General features: G+C 47.7%; 1 protein-coding gene across 4 annotated transcripts in view; it reads right to left on the bottom strand.

The window, feature by feature from the left end:
* Positions 1-20,616, bottom strand: part of C6H2orf68 (chromosome 6 C2orf68 homolog) — a 31,171-nt gene extending 10,555 nt beyond the window's left edge. The window contains exons 1-3 of one of the 4 annotated variants that reach the window (XM_063931964.1): positions 20,431-20,616; positions 18,421-18,536; positions 16,637-16,782 (exon numbers count right to left, since the gene is read on the bottom strand). In XM_063931964.1, coding sequence (XP_063788034.1) covers positions 16,637-16,782; positions 18,421-18,536; positions 20,431-20,555 — 387 coding nt within the window. In that variant the 5' untranslated portion in view covers positions 20,556-20,616. The other 3 variants (XM_063931965.1, XM_063931966.1, XM_063931967.1) reach the window with 3 other exon arrangements.
* Between the last annotated feature and the right edge of the window lie 59 nt (positions 20,617-20,675).

The raw sequence follows: 20,675 nt of genomic DNA, 5'->3' as shown, positions 1-20,675 counted from the left end.
GGAGGTGAAGCACAGATGTTGGCCGATAAGGCTTGGCTTGCCCTTTGTGTTCCCTTTCAACCCAAAGGTTTTTGATGGTGGTTGAGATCAGAGTTTTGTACAGGCGAGTCTAGTTCTTCCAAACCAAAATTGGCAAATTGTGCCCAGAGGCACCATCATACTGATACAGGACACAGGCAGCACCCAAACTGTTGCCACAAAGTTGGAAACACAATTTTCTAAAATGTTATTGTATTTATTTATTAATGAACAGTTTCTTATATAGCGCAGCAAATTCCGTTGCGCTTTACAATTAGAAATAATGATATAACAAAACCGGGTAATAACAAACAGGCAGAGGTAGGAAGGCCCTGCTCGCAAGCTTACAATCTATAGGGAAATAGGCATGTATATACAAGGAAAGGTGCTATCTATTGCATAGTTGTCAGCCAGATGGCAAAGGTGCTTAGTGGGCTGCATGATATGGTCATACAGCAATGATGAACCGGGTTCGAGAGGAAGGGAAAGTGAAGAATGAGAAGACATATGAGGATGTGTGTGGACTGTGCAGAGTGGATGCAATTTGATAGGAAGGTTTATTAAAGCTATGTGGGCGGTTCTGGAATTTGATATGCTTGCCTAAAGAGGTGAGTTTTCAGGGAGCGCTTAAAGGTTTGGAGACTAGAGGAGAGTCTTATTGTGCGTGGTAGGGCATTCCACAGAGTGGGTGCAGCCCGATGAAAGTCCTGCAATCTTGAGTGGGAGCGAGTAATGAGTGTGGATGAGAGACGCAGGTCTTATGAAGAGCGAAGAGGTCGGGTTGGGAGATATTTTGAGATAAGCGAAGTGATGTACGTTGGTGTAGTTTGGTTAATGGCCTTGTGTGTGAGTAAAAGTATTTTATATTGAATACAGGTAACCAATGGAGGGACTGACAGAGTGGATCCGCAGACAATGAAAGTCTAGCGAGGAAGATTAGCCTCGCCGCTGCATTCAGAATGGATTGTAGTGGTGAGTCTCGTTTTAGGAAGACCAGTTAGGAGACTATTGCAATAATCAATGCGGGAGATAATGAGAGCGTGGATTGGAGTTTTAGCAGTGTCTTGTTTAAGGTATGGTCGTATTTTGGATATGTTTTTTAGATGCATGTAACATGATCTTGAGACAAATTGAACGTGGGGAACAAAGTATAGATCAGAGTCAAGGATGACACTTAGGCAGCGAGCTTGTGAGGTAGGGTAGATAGTCGAGTTTTCAACAGTGATAGTGATATCAGGTTGGTACCTACTATTGGCCGGTGGAAATATAATTAACTCTGTCTTTGAAATATTAAGTTTGAGGTGGCGAGATGTCATCCAGGATGAAATGGCAGAAAGGCATTCAGTAACATGGCCCAGTACAGATAGGGACAAGTCAGGGAAGGATAGGTAGATTTGAGTATCATCTGTACGCAGATGATACTGAAATCCAAAAGAGCTGATTAGTTTACCAAGAGATGAGGTATAGATAGAGAAAAGCAGAGGACCCAAGACTGAGCCTTGCAGTATTCCCAACTGAAAGAGGTAGCGAAGAGGAGGTAGATTCAGAGAAGCGTAGGTAGGTAATTAAAATCCTATTTTCTCTTACGTCCTAGAGGATACATTAGTACCATGGGGATATACCAAAGCTCCCAGAGCGCGGAGGCTCCTGCAAAACTGATTGGCCTCTGATTATCTGAAGTTCAGTCAAATTATCGAACTTGTAAAACAATGCAAACGTGTTCGACCCAGACCAAGTTGCTGCTCGGCAAAGTTGTAATGCCGAGACAACCCGGGCAGCCGCCCAGGAAGACCCCACCTTACAAGTAGAGTGGGCCTTAACAGACTTAGAATACGCATGCTGGATAGTGAACCTGATCCAGCGAGATATAGTCTGCTTAGAAGCAGGACACCCAATTTTCTTGGGATCATATAGGACAAAAAGAGAGTCCGATTTTCTGTGACGAGCAGTCCTCTTCACATAGATCTTCAGAGCCCTTACCACATCTAAAAGGGCTTAGATGAAATTGAGGAGTCAGTAGCAACTGGCACCACAATAGGTTGGTTGATATGAAATGCCGACACAACCTTCGGAAGAAACTGCCGACGTGTCCGGAGCTCAGCTCTAACTTCATGGAAGATCAAGTAGGGGCTCTTACACGACAAAGCCCCTAACTCCGACACACGTCTAGCAGAAGCCAAGGCCAACAAAGTGACAGCCTTCCATGTAAGAAACTTGACCTCTACCTCTTGCAGAGGCTCAAACCAGTCAGGACTGGAGAAACTGCAACAGCACGTTAAGATCCCATGGCGCCGTAGGAGATACAAAGCGAGGCTGGATGTGCAGAACTCCCTTCAAAAAGGTCTGAACCTCAGGGAGGGCAGCCAATTGTTTCTGGGAGAAAATGGATAGGGCCGAAATCTGGACCTTCACAGATCCCAACCTCAGGCCCATATCCACTCCTGCCTGCAGGAAGAGGAGAAACCGGCCCAGTTGAAACTCCACCGTAGGAAACCTCTTGGACTCACACCAAGACACATATTTCTTCCAAATACGATGGTAATGTTTAGACGTTACTCCTTTCCTAGCCTGAATCAGGGTAGGAATAACCTTGTTCGGAATGCCCTTCCGAGCTAGTATCAGGCGTTCAACCTCCATGCCGTCAAACGTAGCCGTGGTAAGTCCTGATAGGCGAACAGCCCCTGCTGCAGCAGGTCCTTTCGAAGAGGAAGGGACCTCCGCTCTTCTTGTAGTAGATCCAGAAGGTCCGCGTACCAAGACCTTCTCGGCCAGTCTGGAGCAATGAGGATCTCTTGAACCCTTGTTCTCCTTATGAGCTTTAGGATTCTTGGGATGAGTGGGAGTGGTGGAAACACGTACACCGACTGGAACACCCACGGGGACACCAGGGCGTCCACTGCCACTGCGTCCCTCGACTTGGAACAATAACGCAGAAGCTTCTTGTTGAGACGAGAGGCCATCATGTCTATTTGGGGTAATCCCCAAAGGTCTGTTATGTCTTTGAACACCTCCGGATGGAGACCCCACTCCCCCGGATGGAGATCTTGTCTGCTGAGGAAGTCTGCTTCCCAGTTGTCTACTCCCGGAATGAAGATTGCCGACAGCGCCAACGCGTGTTTTTCTGGCCAAAGGAGGATTCTTGTTCCCGCCGCCATGGCAACTCTGCTCTTCGTTCCGCCCTGTCGGTTTACGTAAGCCACTGTTACGTTGTCCGACTGCACTTGAATGGCCCGATTTCTTAGAAGATGGGCCGCCTGAAGAAGACCGTTGTATACGGCTCTTAATTCCAGAATGTTGATCGGAAGGCCGACTTCCAGAATTGACCACCTTCCTTGGAAGGTCTCCCCTTGAGTGACTGCGCCCCAGCCACGGAGGCTTGCATCCGTGGTTAGAAGGATCCAGTCCTGAATCCCGAACCTGCGGCCCTCCAGAAGGTGAGGTAGTTGGAGCCACCAGAGGAGCGAAATCCTGGCCTTTGGCGATAGACGAATTCTCAGGTGTATGTGCAGATGAGATCCTGACCACCTGTCCAGGAGATCCAGTTGGAAGGACCGAGCATGAAACCTTCCGTGCTGGAGAGCCTCGTAAGAGGCCACCATCTTTCCCAGAATTCAAATGCATTGATGAACCGACACCCGGGCTGGCTTCAGGACATCCCGGACCATTGTTTGTATCACCAACACTTTTTCCAGTGGAAGAAATACCCTCTGTACTTCCGTGTCGAGGATCATCCCCAGAAAGGACAACCTCCTGGTTGGTTCCAAGTGTGATTTTGGAAGGTTCAGAATCCAACCGTGGACACAGAGAAGATCGGTCGTGAGAGCAATGGACCGCAATAGTTTCTCCCTAGACGATGCCTTTATTAGCAGATCGTCCAGATATGGAATGATGTTCACTTCCTGTCTGCGAAGGGGAACCATCATCTCTGCCATCACCTTGGTGAATACCCTAGGTGCCGTTGAGAGGCCGAATGGCAGGGCCTGGAACTGGAAATGACAGTCCAACAAGGCAAAACGGAGATACGCCTGATGCGGTAGCCAGATCGGAATGTGGAGGTATGCATGCTTGAAGAAAGAAGGTGTTGGACGGCCTGGCCTTTCTGGGCTTCGTAGTCCGAAAGGACTGTGATGTAGGTGAAGAAAACGGTTTCTTCGGAGAAGGAGCAGCTGAGGGAAGAAAGGGAGACTTACCCGCTGTAGCCGTGGAAATCCACGCATCTAGCGCTTCCCCAAAGAGAGCCTGACCTGTATACGGTAGGGACTCCACACTTTTCCTGAATTCTGTGTTGGCAGACCATTGATGTAGCCACAGTCCTTGCCGCGCTGAGACCGACATGGAAGAAATTCCTCCAGCCATGGAACCCAGATCTTTCATGGATTCCACCAGAAATCCCGCTGAATCCTGAATGTTGCACAAAAATAAGCCAACATCCTCCTTATCCATAGTATCCAAATCTTCAAGTAAGGTGCCAGACCACTTTACTATAGCTTTGGCAATCCAAGCACTGGCAATAGTGGGACGCATTATAGCCCCTGAAGCCGTGTACATGGATTTGAGCGTATTATCAATCTTACGATCAGCCGGCTCTATCAAGGCGGTAGATCCCGGAACAGGCAACACCACCTTTTTTGAAAGTCTGGATACTGACGTGTCAACAATAGGCGGGTTTTCCCATTTTTTCCTATCCTCAACAGGGAAAGGAAATGCCACCTGAACCCTCTTAGGGATCTGGAATTTTTTCTCAGGGTTTTCACCAAGCCTTTTCAAAAATAGCATTTAATTCTTTTGACACAGGTAAAGTTAGCGAGGCTCTCTTATTCTCAGTGAAGTAAGCCTCCTCAACCTGCTCAGGTGGTGTATCATTAATATTCAACACATCCCTAATAGCCTCTATCATCAACTGCACCCCTTTAGCAAGAGATGCTGTCCCCCGTACCCCATCATCACTGTCAGAATCTGTATCGGTGTCATCCTGCATAATTTGTGCTAAAGGACGCTTATGGGAGTACACATCGGGGGATCTGGGTAGTAGATTCATTTTGTGCAACCCTGTGAAATCTGAGAAATCATATTTTTGATAGAGGATAACCATTCCGGCTCCCTTGCTGGAATCTGTGCTAAATCAATTCCCTTGCCAAATCAGTGCAATCCAGATTACATGGAATGGGATCATCTTGAGAGGACAAATCCTCTGCAGCATATGACACAGAGTCCCTGGACATTGCTATTGGTGACCACAAACACTCCACACACACACACACACACACGATACAGACAGAGTTTCTCCCCAAGAATGGCAAGAGAGACACAGAGATTGGAGCCAACCCACACACAGCGCTTTTATACATATAAGGGGAGACCCCTTATGAGTGCCGACTGTGTACCTTAATGGGTTACACAGCCGTTTTACAGCCCCCCCGCCCCCCATACAGTGAGATTGCTGTGGAGGGACTTGCTTTACAGCGCTGTGCAGGCAGTAAAATGGCGCTGGGCCCGCTCTGAGAAGCTCCGCCCCCAAAATGGCGCTGCCTTCCAGCTCTTCATAGGATTATACTGGCCTGAGGATTGATGCTGGCAGAGATCCGGGGACCCCGACAGGCTGCGTGACCAGTGTAGGGTGCAGGCGCTGGCTCAGGGCGCCCCTCACAGCGCCACACAATGTACTGCTGAGCCTCCCGAAGCGCAGTCAATACTGCGCTCCTACCCTGATGCCGCCATCTTCACATAGGCCCCCTGCTTGCTAGGGGGGTCGGTTTCTCACTCGCCACAATCTTCAGCTCTGCAAGGGGGTGGCGGCATGCTGCTGGGGTGAGCGATCCCCTGTGGCGGGGAACGATCTATCCCCTCTGGAGCTCAGTGTCCAGTCAGCGGAGACAGTGGCTCAGACCCCGCAAGGCGGACACTGCTCTCCCCTAAGTCCCTCACTGCAGGGAGGCTGTTGCCAGCAGCCTCCCTGTAAAACAAACTCTAAAAAATAACTTTTACTAAGGAAACTCTGGAGAGCTCCCCTAGCTGTGACCGGCTCCTCTGGGCACATTTTCTAAACTGAGTCTGGTAGGAGGGGCATACAGGGAGGAGCCAGCCCACACTCTCAAACTCTTAAAGTGCCAATGGCTCCTGGTGGACCCGTCTATACCCCATGGTACTAATGTGGACCCCAGCATGTAAGAGAAATAGCCTTTAGACTTCGTAGTGACCAAATCATTAACCACTTTAGTCAGTGCTGTCTCTGTGGAGTGTTGGGAACGGAAGCCTGAATGAAGGGGGTCCAATAAAGTGTGTGAATTAAGAAACTGTGTGAGTCAAGTGTAGGCAAGTCTCTCAAGTAGCTTAGAGAGACAAGGGAGCTGAGAGATAGGGCGATAGTTTGAGAGAGAGTTAGGGTCAGAATTTTGGTTTTTTTAAATGGGAGTAATCACTGCATGCTTGAAGAGTGAAGGAAAAATCCCACTAGAGAGAGATTGCAGATGTTAGTTAAGGTAGGGATGAGCACCAGAGACAGAGCTTTACTTATTTGTGAGGGTAAAGGATCAAGAGGAGAGGTAGTAGAGAAGCAGGATGAGAAGAGTGATACTTCATCTTCATTTGTGGGATCAAATGAAGAAATAGTGCCAGAGGGTTCAGGTAAAGAACGAAGCAGGTCACTGGCTGTCGAAGAGCATACCATTTCATCTCGGATCTTATCAATCTTCTCCTTGAAGTAGGAAGCAAGATCATGTGCCTTGATAGTGGCTGGTGGGGTAGATGAGGGAGGATTCAGAAGTGATTTAAATGTATTAAAAAGTCATTTGGGGTTAGAGGCTTGAGCAGAGATAAGAGTTTGGAAATATGTTTGTTTGGCAGTGTCCAGGGCATTTCTATAAGAGTGGTAGAGTGTCTCATATGTGAGGAAGTCACTTGAAATACGAGATTTACGCCACTGACAGTTTTCACGTGAGTTTTTGTAGTTATCTTGTTAATTTGGAGTGCCATGGTTGACATCTAGGCCTACATGGAGTGTGATGGGTAGCTGGAGCCACTTCATCAAGGGCTAGTTCTAGAGTCTCATTCAGGTGTGATACAGCCATCTCAGGAGAGGTGAATGCAGAAATAGGTGAAAGCAGTTGTTGGAGTGAAGTGGAAAGTTCTTGAAGATTAATTGTGTTAATATTTCTGTGAGTTTGAGGGGGATTGGAGGACTTCAGCAACACAGAGTTTGAATTAACGGAGAAGAGCATGCAGGTGATAAGTTTGTGATCTGAGAGGGGGAAAAGAGTGTTAGTGAGTTCTGAGACGGAGCATAGTCTGGTGAATACTAGATCAAGGCAGTGGCCATCCTGATGAGTAGAGGAGTCAGTCCATTGGGCGAAGCCAAGAGAGGAGGTTAGAGAGAATAGTTTGGAGGCGTGAGCAGCAGATTTTGAACAAACAATAGCAATATTGAAATCACCCATGATAATGGTGGAGCTGTCAGAGGATAGGAAGTGAGGGAGCCAGGCAGAAAAATCTTCCAGAAATTGGGATGCCCAGGTGGGCGGTAGATAGCTGCAACACGCAGAGAGAGAGAGAGAGAGAGAGAGAGAGAGAAAGGAGAGTAAACCCTAATGGAATGTACTTCAAATTATGTAAATGTGAGTGATGAAACCTGTGGTAGAACAGTGTATGCGAAAGATTGGGAAAGTAAAAGTCCAACTCCTCCTCCTTTATGGTTACCAGGCCAGGAGGTGTGTGTAAAGTGGAGACCACCATGTGCCAGTGCTGCAGGGGAGGCTGTGTCTGATTCTGTGAGCCGGGTTTCTGTAGCCAGCAGATTGAAGTTGTTAGATATGAAGAGGTCATGGATGGATGTTAATTGTATGCTGTGGCATTAACATTTCCCTTAGCTGCAACTAAGACTAAACCATGAAAATTGTCTGCAGCTGTATATTTCTTCTAAGCCAAACGTTACAGTTGCCCGCACATATTCAGGCAGGAAGCCTTCTCCCCGCCTCCACCAAACCCAGGATCAGGTAATCGGATAATGAAGTGAGATTTCCACTGCTCCAGTCCAATTACTGTGTTCTTCCATGCCAGCTGAGGTTTGGAATGGTGTATGGTGATTGGAGACTTGCGCATGGGTCCACGACAATAGAAAACCAACCCATGAAGCGCCAGACAAACAGTTCCTGTGCGGTTGTTGCTTCCAGAGGTAGTTTGACATTTGGTAGTGAGAGCTGCAACTGCAGACAGACTTTTTTTTCTATATGCTAAGCACTCGGAGGTCCCATCCTGCAATTCACTGCTTTTGCAGCTCCTACACATTTCCACTGCACAATAACAGCACTTGCAGATTACTGAAGCAGCTCTAGCAAGGCAGACATTTGAGAAACTTACATGTTGGAAAGATGGCATCCTATGTGCCATATTGAAAGTCACGGAGGTCTTCAGTACAATTCAGTCTACCGCTAATAGCTTGGCTATAGTGACCGCATGGCTGTATGCTTAGATTCTACAAACACATCACAGGAACTATAGATTCAGAAATCACTGCCTGATGTGGACAGCATTCAAGGCTGAAACACCCAGGTACTCTAAAGACAGCGGTTCTCAAACTCGGTCCTCAGGACCCCACACGGTGCAAGTTTTGCAGGTAACCCAGCAGGTGCACAGGTGTATTAATTACTCACTGACACATTTTAAAAGGTCCACAGGTGGAGCCAAGTATTTCACTTGTGATTCTGTGAGGAGACCTGCAAAACATGCACTGTGTGGGGTCCTGAGGACCGAGTTTGAGAACCTGTGCTCTAAGACATTCCAGAAATATTCCAAGTTAAACAGCTCTGCTCTAGTCATATCTGACAGTAAGTCCCCAGAGAGCTCCACCAATATTGGTTTCTTCATCATCTCAGCCACTCAAGTGGATACATATCAACAGGCCTAAAGGAGGCTCCAGCTGCTACAAAACTGGACTCCCATGAAAGAAATGGTAGTAGATTTAGACAACCTCGAAATGGAGTCATCCAATATAGGGTATATTCCCAATCATCTACCACCTCAATAGAAAGGGGACAAATATCTGTGCGGTACCCAAAGCTTACTGCCTGGTTGTGCCCACGTCTGGGTAAACAGAGCCAACAGATACAGAAAGGGAGGAAATTAAGCCATACAATTCACTGTACACTGAAACAGAGAATCATTAGGAACTTCTGGAATTCCAAATTCTAGGATGTTCAGTTCCTGGAGCACTTCTAGAACCCGAGATCTCATACTCGCCCTGAATTGAAATCTCACAAATCTCAACTGGGCAACACTTTCCCCTCCTTATGGAGACATTAGTTTTAGACTCTTCCCAATCCTGAAAACACTGGTGGACACTTGAGTCCTGATTCTGAGTCAGTCGTTCCCACATCTGTGTGCAAGTTTATGCTAAGACCGGTACAAGGCCTTCCCTTGGTTCACAGTACAAATCCCAGCTTTGTGGTCTTGTCAGATTTGACAGAAAAGACACATGATAATAGCAGACCATAATGAGAAAAAATAAGATTTTAAACCTACCGGTAAATCTTTTTCTCCTAGTCCGTAGAGGATGCTGGGGACTCCGTAAGGACCATGGGGTATAGACGGGCTCCGCAGGAGACATGGGCACTACAAAAGAACTTTAGATGGGTGTGCACTGGCTCCTACCTCTATACCCCTCCTCCAGACCTCAGTTAGAGAACTGTGCCCAGAGGAGACGGACAGTACGAGGAAAGGATTTTTGTTAATCTAAGGGCAAGATTCATACCAGCCCACACCATCCACACCGTATAACCTGGAATATACGCAACCAGTCAACAGTATGAACAAAAACAGCATCAGCCAAAGACTGATCTCAACTGTAACATAACCCTTATGTAAGCAATAACTATATACAAGCCTTGCAGAAATACGTCCGCACTGGGACGGGCGCCCAGCATCCTCTACGGACTAGGAGAAAAAGATTTACCGGCAGGTTTAAAATCTTATTTTCTCTTACGTCCTAGAGGATGCTGGGGACTCCGTAAAGACCATGGGGATTATACCAAAGCTCCAGACCGGGCGGGAGAGTGCGGATGACTCTGCAGCACCGATTGAGCAAACATGAGGTCCTCATCAGCCAGGGTATCAAACTTGTAGAATTTTGCAAAAGTGTTTGAACCCGACCAAGTCGCCGCTCGGCAAAGCTGTAATGCCGAGAAGCCTCGGGCAGCCGCCCAAGAAGAGCCCACCTTCCTAGTGGAATGAGCCTTTACCGAATTTGGTAACGGCAATCCAGCCGTAGAATGAGCCTGCTGAATCGTGTTACAGATCCAGCGAGCAATAGTCTGCTTAGAAGCAGGAGCGCCAATTTTGTTGGCTGCATACAGGATAAACAGCGCCTCTGTTTTCCTAACCCGAGCCGTCCTGGCTACATACATTTTTAAGGCCCTGACAACATCAAGGGACTTGAAATCCTCCAAGTCACCCGTAGCCACAGGTACCACAATAGGTTGGTTCATATGAAACGATGAAACCACCTTAGGCAAAAATTGAGGACGAGTCCTCAACTCAGCTCTATCCACATGGAAAATCAGATAGGGGCTTTTGTGAGACAAAGCCGCCAATTCGGACACCTGCCTTGCAGATGCCAAGGTCAACAACATGACCACCTTCCAAGTGAGAAATTTTAGTTCAACCGTTTAACGAGGTTCAAACCAGTGAGATTGTAGGAACTGTAACACCACGTTAAGGTCCCATTGTGCCACTGGAGGCACAAAAGGAGGCTGTATGTGCAGCACTCCCTTTACAAAAGTCTGGACTTCTGGGAGAGAAGCCAATTCCTTCTGAAAAAAAATTGATAGGACCGAAATCTGTACCTTAATGGAGCCTAATTTTAGGCCCATATCCACTCCTGTCTGTAGAAAGTGGAGAAAACGGCCCAGATGGAATTCCTCAGTAGGAGCATTCTTGGCTTCACACCAAGATACATATTTTCTCCAGATACGGTGATAATGTTTCGCCGTTACCTCCTTCCTAGCCTTTATCAGAGTAGGGATGACTTCTTCCGGATTGCCTTTCCCAGCTAGGATTCGGTGTTCAACCGCCATGCCGTCAAACGTAACCGCGGTAAGTCTTGGAACACGCAGGGCCCCTGTTGCAACAGGTTTTCTCTGAGAGGAAGAGGCCACGGATCTTCTGTGAGCATTTCCTGAAGATCTGAATACCAGGCCCTTCGAGGCCAATCTGGAACAATGAGTATTGTCCGCACGCTTTTTCGTCTTACGATTCTCAATATCTTTGAGATGAGTGGAAGAGGAGGGAACACATAGACCGACTGAAACACCCACGGTGTCACCAGGGCGTCTACTGCTACTGCCTGAGGGTCCCTTGACCTGGCACAATACCTCCGAAGCTTCTTGTTGAGGCGTGACGCCATCATGTCTATTTGAGGAAGTCCCCAATGACTTGTTATCTCTGCAAAAACTTCCTGATGAAGTCCCCACTCTCCTGGATGGAGATCATGTCTGCTGAGGAAGTCTGCTTCCCAGTTGTCCACTCCCGGAATGAAGACTGCTGCCAACGCGCTTATGTGATTTTCTGCCCAGCGAAGAATCCTGGTGGCTTCCGCCATTGCCGCTCTGCTCCTTGTCCCACCTTGGCGGTTTACATGAGCCATGGCTGTGACGTTGTCTGCTTGAATCAGAACCGGTAGGTCGCGAAGAAGATTCTCCGCTTGACGTAGGCCGTTGTATATGGCCCTCAATTCCAGTACGTTGATGTGTAGATAAGCCTCCTGGCTTTGAGATAGGGAAGAAATTTCTGTAATTTCCACAAATTGACGCAAGGGGAATGCTGCCTGATGGGAACTATTGACTCAAATTGGATATCACCCCTTAATCCAAAATAATTTGTACAAATCTAAAGCAAGATAGAGTCAATGGCTTCCTTTGGCGCATAAGGAAAACTTGAAAAATGAGGAAGTAATAGTACTTTCCTAACTCAAATGGTACAGTGTTTTGTTTGGCGTACCCCCACTAACGCTGATATGAAGTAAATTATACACATCAAGGTATCTTTAATAATCCTATATCAAGATAGTCCTGGATGTCGTACCCCAACTCACACGGAAATGGGAATCTGGACTCCTATCAAGGTTTCTTTCAAATATCCTCTCACGATAATTCATAAAAATGTATCCTCAATGTGTGATGACCTCATTCGCATGAAAAAATGAGAGAGAAATATCCAATGTGTAGTAATTTCTTTACCATGTGTTATATATAAGATTTGCAATTATGGATCATTTCCGTGCCTTGATTACACATTCATTCATTCCACCGTGTGAAATGTTCTTATGGTTTCATGTGCACCACCAACACATGGGCCCTTCACCAGAATATTAATAAGGTATGCGTACCCCTCACTCACACAATAAATATAGGCGAAACTCCTATAACTGTATCTTTGTATGGAAGAAATATATCTCATGGGCGTACCCCAACTCACACATAGATATGCAGGTTGAATCCCATCAAGGTATCTTTATCTGGTCCTTGTTCCACAACTTATATCAAGCAGAAAAAGGCCTGTGTAGCAATTCTGTATGGAAATGCTTGGCTCCCAAATATAGGTCCCAAACAGTGGTCTGTCGACGCGTTTCGGTCTCTTGGCCTCCTGGCTTGACCATAGTCCCTGAAAGTTTTTTCCTTGTGTGACTGCTCCCCATCCTCGGAGGCTCGCGTCCGTGGTCACCAGAACCCAGTCCTGAATGCCGGACCTGCGACCCTCTAGAACAGGGCTGGCCAAACCAGTCCTCGAGATCTACCAACAGTACACATTTTCCAGACCACCTAGCTGGTGCACAGGTGTAGTCATTACTAATTAAGATGTGCTGCATTCATTCCTAACTGACAATTCTACAGATCTCCAGGAGGCCTGGAAAACATGAACTGTTGGTAGATCTCGAGGACCGGTTTGGCCAGCCCTGCTCTAGAAGGTGAGCACTCTGTAGCCACCACAGGAGAGACACCCTGGCCCTGGGGGACAGGCTTATTTTCTGATGAATTTGAAGATGGGACCCGGACCACTTGTCCAGAAGGTCCCACTGAAACATCCTCGCATGAAACCTGACGAAGGGGATGGCCTCGTAGGTTGCCACCATTTTCCCCAGTACTCGAGTGCATTGATTGACTGACACTCTTTTCGGTTTTAACAGGTCTCTGACCATGTTCTGGAGTTCCTGGGCCTTTTCCATTGGGAGAAAAACCCTCTTTTGTTCCGTGTCCAGAATCATGCCTAAGAAAGATAGCCGAGTTGTTGGAACCAACTGTGACTTTGGTAGATTTAGGATCCAGCCATGTTGCTGCAGCACTCTCAGGGGGAGCGCCACGCTTTTCAGCAACTGATCTCTCGATCTCGCTTTTATCAGGAGATCGTCCAAGTACGGGATAATTGTGACTCCCTGCCGGCGCAGGAGCATCATCATTTCCGTCATTACCTTGGTGAAAATCCTCGGGGCCGTGGAAAGCCCAAACGGCAACGTCTGAAACTGGTAATGACAGTCCTGTACAGCGTATCTCAGGTACGCCTGATGAGGGGGATATATGGGGACATGAAGGTATGCCTCCTTTATGTCCAGTGACACCATAAAATCCCCCCTTCCAGGCTGGAGATAACTGCCCGGAGCGATTCCATCTTGAATTTGAACTTTTTCAAGTACAGGTTTAGGGATTTTAAATTTAGAATGGGTCTGACCGAGCCATCCGGTTTCGGGACCACAAATAGGGTTGAATAGTACCCCTTCCCCTGTTGAACTAGGGGAACCTCGACAACCACTTGTTGTTGACACAGTTTTTGAATTGCAGCTAAAACTATCTCCCTTTCTGGGGAAGAAGCTGGTAAAGCCGATTTGAAAAAACGGCGAGGAGGCACGTCTTCGAATTCCAGCTTGTAACCCTGGGATACAATTTCTATTGCCCAAGGATCCACGTCTGACTGAACCCAGACGTGGCTGAAGAGTCAAAGACGTGCCCCCACCGGCGCAGACTCCCTCAGTGGAGCCCCAGCGTCATGTGGTGGATTTAGTAGAAGCCGGGGAGGACTTCTGCTCCTGGGAACTAGCCGTAGCAGGCAGTCTTTTCCCTCTACCCTTACCTCTGGCGAGGAAGGAAGAGCCCCGACCTCTTCTGGACTTATGCGTCCGAAAAGACTGCATCTGATATTGCGGCGTTTTCTTTTGCTGTGGGGAAACATAAGGTAAAAAAGTAGATTTACCCGCGGTAGCTGTGGAAACCAGGTCCGCAAGACCTTCCCCAAATAAATCCTCACCTTTGTAAGGTAAAACTTCCATATGCTTCTTTGAGTCGGCATCACCCGTCCATTGGCGGGTCCACAGGGCTCGCCTAGCAGAAATCGCCATGGCGTTGGCTCTCGAACCTAGCAGACCAACGTCTCTCATATATAAAGACTGCGTCTTTAATGTGACATAAGGTCAATAAAATGGTATCCCTATCCAGGGTATCAATGTCAGCTGACAAAGTATCCGTCCAAGCCGCAACAGCGCTACAAACCCAAGCCGACGCTATTGCCGGTCTGAGCAAGGCACCCGTATGTGTATAAATTGATTTTAAAGTAGTTTCCTGTCTGCGATCAGCAGGATCCTTGAGGGCTGCCGTGCCTGGAGACGGTAGCGCCACCTTTTTAGACAAGCGCGTTAACGCCTTGTCCACCCTGGGTGAGGATTCCCACCGTAACCTGTCCTGCGCAGGGAAAGGATATGCCATAAGAATTATTTTGGGAATCTGCAGTTTCTTGTCTGGAGTTTCCCAAGCCTTTTCAAATAACGCGTTCAGCTCATGAGATGGGGGAAAGGTTACCTCTGGTTTCTTTTCCTTAAACATGTGTACCCTCTTGTCAGGGACAGAGGGATCATCTGTGATATGTAAAACATCCTTTATTGCAATAATCATATAATGAATACTTTTGGCCACCCTTGGGTGTAACCTCGCTTCATCGTAGTCGACACTGTAGTCAGAATCCGTGTCGGTATCAGTGTCTGCTACTTGGGACAGGGGACGTTTCTGAGACACTGAAGGGCCCTGTGACACAGTCAAAGCCAAGGATTGACTCCCTGTTCTATCCCTGGACTCTGCTTTGTCTAATCTATTATGTAATAAGGTCACATTTGCATTTAAAACATTCAACATATCCAACCAATCAGGTGTCGGCGTTGCAGACGGAGACACCACAATCATCTGCTCCACCTCCTCCTTAGATGAGCCTTCCGCTTCAGACATGCCGACACACGCGTACCGACACCCCCACACACTCAGGGATATATCTATATGGAGACAATTCCCCAATAAGGCCCTTTGTAGAGACAGAGAGAGTATGCCAGCACACACCCAGCGCCAACTGACACTGGAAACAAAATTCCCAGATAAAACAGCGCTTTTATATATAAAAAATAATAATAATAATTATATATATATATATATATATATATATATATATATATATATATATATATATATACACACACACACACACACACACACACACTGCGCCAATTAAAAGTGCCCCCCTCTTTTTTGCCCTCTGTCACCGTGTTCAGCAGGGGAGAGTCCGAGGAGCCAGCTTCTCTGCAGTGTGCTGTGGAGAAAATGGCGCTGGTTAGTGCTGGAGGATCAAGCTCCACCCCCTCAGCGGCGGGCTTCGGTCCCGCTCAAATTTCCAATACTGGTGGAGGATTATTTAATATACTGTCTCTGCAGCCTATATATATATATATATATGTTAGCCAGTCCATAGAGGTTTATTATTGCTGCCCAGGGCGCCCCCCCTGCGCCCTGCACCCTTCAGTGCCCGCTGTGTGTGTTGTGTGTGGGAGCAATGGCGCGCAGCGTTACCTCAGAGAAGATCTGAAGTCTTCAGCCGCCTTTGAAGTCTTCTTTCTTCTTATACTCACCCGGCTTCTATCTTCCGGCTCTGTGAGGAGGACGGCGGCGCCGCTCCGGGACGAACGGCGAGGGTGAGACCTGCGTTCCGACCTTCTGGAGCTAATGGTGTCCAGTAGCCTAAGAAGCAGAGCCTATCATTTAAGTAGGTCTGCTTCTCTCCCCTCAGTCCCACGATGCAGGGAGCCTGTTGCCAGCAGTGCTCCCTGAAAATAAAAAACCTAACAAAATTATTTTTCAGAGAAACTCAGGCGAGCTCCCCTGTAGTGCACCCAGTCTCCTCTGGGCACAGGATCTAACTGAGGTCTGGAGGAGGGGCATAGAGGGAGGAGCCAGTGCACACCCATCTAAAGTTCTTTATAGTGCCCATGTCTCCTGCGGCGCCCGTCTATACCCCATGGTCCTTACGGAGTCACCAGCATCCTCTAGGACGTAAGAGAAATGAAAGTGAACCTGAAAGACAGCCCAGTAAAGGTGAAGCAATTAGCCACTAAACTTTTCAAATACCAGGTTTCAGGAGTTGTTTCATCCGATAGCCAAGTGTAGTACACCAATTCTCCCTTCCTCAACAGCTAACACTCACTTCTGTTTTACCAACACACAATAGATATTGTGCAGTCACTGGTAAGTAACTTAATAAAATCATCGTTATCAAAAATCTGAAACAATTTTCACCACAAGTTGAAACTGCAGACAGAAGAACATACCTCGTACACAATAATGGACGTAATTTCACCTCCATCCGCCTCAAACTCCAGGCAGAAGAGCTGATTCCCTAGCTGCTCCGGGTCTGTACTGGAATCGCTATCACTCATCCCATCATCAACCAGATCTGAACTGTGGTGCCCCCTATCTGAGGAGAGACAGGAACATTAATTTCAGTACCAGGAAGTGCTATAGAACACAGAGCACAACATATGGGATTTAGAGAGACTGTGTTAAAAGTATTTTTCATTAGGGAGAATAAGGGACTTGATGACCACATTTATTTAGGTAATTTTCCAGCATCACTGTTGCTATTGCAGCCTATGAAAAGGTTCAAAAATCTTAAAGTTATACCAAGTTACTCCTTTACTCTTGGTCAAAAGACAGATCAGATAGCAAACAACCTATTTTGTTGGCTCATAGCCTGTACAGGATACATTATATATTTATTGCTTCATTTTGACATTAGCCCCTTCAGGAACTCAGGGGCAGATTTATTAAGCTCGGTGAAGTGATAAATTGGAAGGTGATAAAACCAGCCAGTCAGCTCCTAACTGTCATTTTTTAAACCCAGCCTGTTACATGGAAGATAGGATCTGATTGGCTGGTCCTTTATCACCTTCCACTTTATCACTTCACCGAGCTTAATAAATCTGCCCCTCAGTTGTTCAATGGCCAAAGAAGTGCAAAAATATACTGAAAACAAATTCATTAGTTAGCAGGGATAGGGCGTAAACTAAACTAAGAACTCACATTGATTTTCCTAAGTAGTACTTCAAAAACAGAGTTTTAAGAGGTGCAAGAATTCATTTTGATCCCCAACAGGCAATGGGAGCTTCCAGACGTGTGGCAGAGAAAGGATGGCAGTCCAGATTCAGCAGCAGTGCTAAGGTATCTGGAGAGTAGATTGGCTTCTGCACAGACAAGTAGATGTGGAGCAGGATATGAGGTCAGTAATACAATTGTGTGCCAGAGTGGGTAAAGGGGGGGTACACACTGAGAATTCCGTGCTTAAATTCTAAGCAATCTGACTAGACTGCTTAGAAGTTAAGCACGGATCTCTCGTGTGTATGCCCCATAGCAATGCGTGGCCCGTCGCAATCGCTGACTCTAGATCGCTCACTTCACAGCTGTGTGAATTGAGCCCTCCCCCCCCCCCCCCCCCCCTTCCTTCCTCACTCAGCACACATCTCTTTGAAGGATAGAAAAATTGGATTTAAGTCATAAAAAGTGATTGGCTGCCGGCAGATACGCTGGATACAAGGTGGGATACAATGAAGAAAGAATATGTCTTCCGTTTGGCTGCAATTTAACTGATTTGAAAACTGGAGAGCAGATTACTAGGTCACAGTCTAGCAGTGGATGTAGGCGTTGTAAAATACAGACAGCGACATCCGTTTATTGAAATACCCACCCTGACTAATGCGACATCTAACCCTGATCCCTAACCCCACGAACCCTAACCCACCTTTACCGCAGCCTAAACCTAACCACCCTTCCGCAGCCTAAACCTACCCTCCCTCCCCGCCGCCTAAACCTACCGCTCCCTCCCTGGCGGTGCCTAATCCCCCCCCCTCCTCCACACACAGCTTAACCCTATGAAGGACAGCTAGCCGCTGCACATGGTATAATAAATATTACATTAAAAGAGACCATCAGAAACCCCTAATATCCAAGAACATGAGAACCACCATTACATAACATGTGGGCTCACTTAATGTAAACATCTGGTGATTCCCTGCTCACATCATAGAGTTTTCTGTATAAACCTCTGCTGTGATCTCACCTCTCTGACGTGGGTGGTACACCTGGAGGTCTGGTTTCTTGGGTCGGGATGGTCCGGGAGTGTGCCTTTTCTTTTGTTTCTCTTGAGCCTGCTTAACTTCCTTGTCATAATCATCTCTAATCATAAAAATATATACATATACATTAAGTGTGCTTTAGGTGCAGCCACAAGAAAGTGTATCTCTACTATATAGATATACTCCAACAAAAGCCTGGCTCACAGAGTAGTCCTGTGGTTCCCAAACTATTTTTGAATCAGGGCAGTATCAGAATTTTTTTATGGCCAAAAGTTTCTTATTGAAGAATTCAGAAAAAAATATTACAAAACTTGTTTATCTGTCATCCTTAAGGTGTATACACACTGGGCGTTTTGGGCAATGATGTGAACATCGCTGGCAGGAAAATAGCTCAGTGCATACGATTTTCACTGCCCAGCAATGTTCATGGAGGGTGAACCACTGTCCACAGTAGGAGACTGTGGAAAGTGGTTCACTCGGCTGTTAAAACTATCCAACAGACGGCGGCGCCCAGCGACGATGCAGGAGCACGGATAAGCGCTCACCATCCGGCCATACACACTGCCGAGTTTGAGCTCAAAACCCCAAAAGTGAGCTACTGTGAGCTCAAAATCGGCCAGTTTGTATGGGCCATTAGTTTCAGTTCTGTGATTAGCCACAGGACTCCCTTCTGTTTCTCCAAATATTGTACGATTGGAACCCACAGGCACTGGTTTTGCATATTACGTTGACCATAATTAATTTCAGTTGGTTCTAGATCACCAACCCAGGGCGCCCCTGCATGTGCCCCGAGACACCCAGTTTGGGAGCCACTGGAGTAGTCATTACTCATTAGGCTATAGTACCCAGATGTACCAGACACTGGGATGCCACTGATGGCTGGCATCCTGGCCATCAGTTATACCCCTTTTACACTACACAAATAACCTGGTATCGACCCGGCATATTGCCAAATCGACAAGGGTCAGCGTGCGGTGTGAAAGCGCCATAGCTGAAATCCCGGGTCACCTGACCCAGCAATTCAACCTGGGAATAAAGTAGTGTTATTCCCGGGTTGAATACCGGGTCAATGGCAGCGTAAACGGGCTCCCGGCCCATTAACTACAACAGGGAGAGGCGGCACGGAGATGCTCTCATCTCTCAGCAGCTGCCTCCGCCCCCGCTGCCAGCCCCGCCGCCCACCGCTATGGCAACGCACCAAGCATATTGCCGGGTCAGGGAAGCCAGCAGTTGCGTCCAATGCCGGATCCCACCCAGGAAGGACCCGTTTCCAATTCCTGGGTGGGATCCGGCATTGGCGATGTGAAAGGGGTATAATTGATACCAAACCCCTCTGGGAGAAGGGGATAAGATACCGCTGCGCGGGATCCCGGCCATCACAATGCCGATGCCAGGATCCCGCGCAGCAGTGGAATACCAGCGAGGTAGATTATGGTCTAGTACAGTGGTTCTCAAACTCGGTCCTCAGGACCCCACACAGTGCATGTTTTGCAGGTAACCCAGCAAGTGCACAGGTGTATTAATTACTCACTGACACAATTTAAAAGGTCCATAGGTGGAGTAATTATTTCACTTGTGATTCTGTGAGGAGACCTGCAAAACATGCACTGTGTGGGGTCCTGAGGACCGAGTTTGAGAACCTGTGCTCTAGTACACCCATAGAGGTAGAATATAACCTGTTACGAGTGCAGCGAGCCACCGTACATGCGGCGTAGCACGCTCACCCCACTGCCGGCATAATGGTGGCCGAGATGCTGCTGTCGGTATACTGACAGCCAGCATCCCGGTGGCACAGTGGCTAGCACTGCAATCTCATAACACTGGGATTAAGACCATGAGTCCCCATTCTAACCAGAGCCCCCTCACTAGTGCCCAACCGCTACCGGATCTGTCCTGCCCTGTACCCCCAGTTTGTGTGTGTGGCCTCTACCACCCTCCATCCATGCTGTGCTTGGATCCCCATGACCCCGGGCTGCAGCCACTGCAGCACACACGCAGTGATATCCGAGCTCTCCCACCGCGCTTTCTGGTTCCGGCGGATATGGTGGACGAAGCCGTGACTCATGTCCAGCCGCCCCCCAGGCCCGGCTTTCCCACGCCGTTCCGTTTCCTCCTCCATGCCCCGGCCGGTGCGCCTCAACCAAACCCCCTCCCTGATTAGTCAAATATCACAGACACGCCCACTAAGAGACACTCCACGAAGGTAATCTAGACGCTACCCAGTGAGTGGCTCCTGTGG

Source organism: Pseudophryne corroboree, chromosome 6, assembly GCF_028390025.1.
Source record: "Pseudophryne corroboree isolate aPseCor3 chromosome 6, aPseCor3.hap2, whole genome shotgun sequence".
Classification (NCBI taxonomy): domain Eukaryota; kingdom Metazoa; phylum Chordata; class Amphibia; order Anura; family Myobatrachidae; genus Pseudophryne; species Pseudophryne corroboree.
This window is presented reverse-complemented; position numbering and strand designations above follow the sequence as displayed.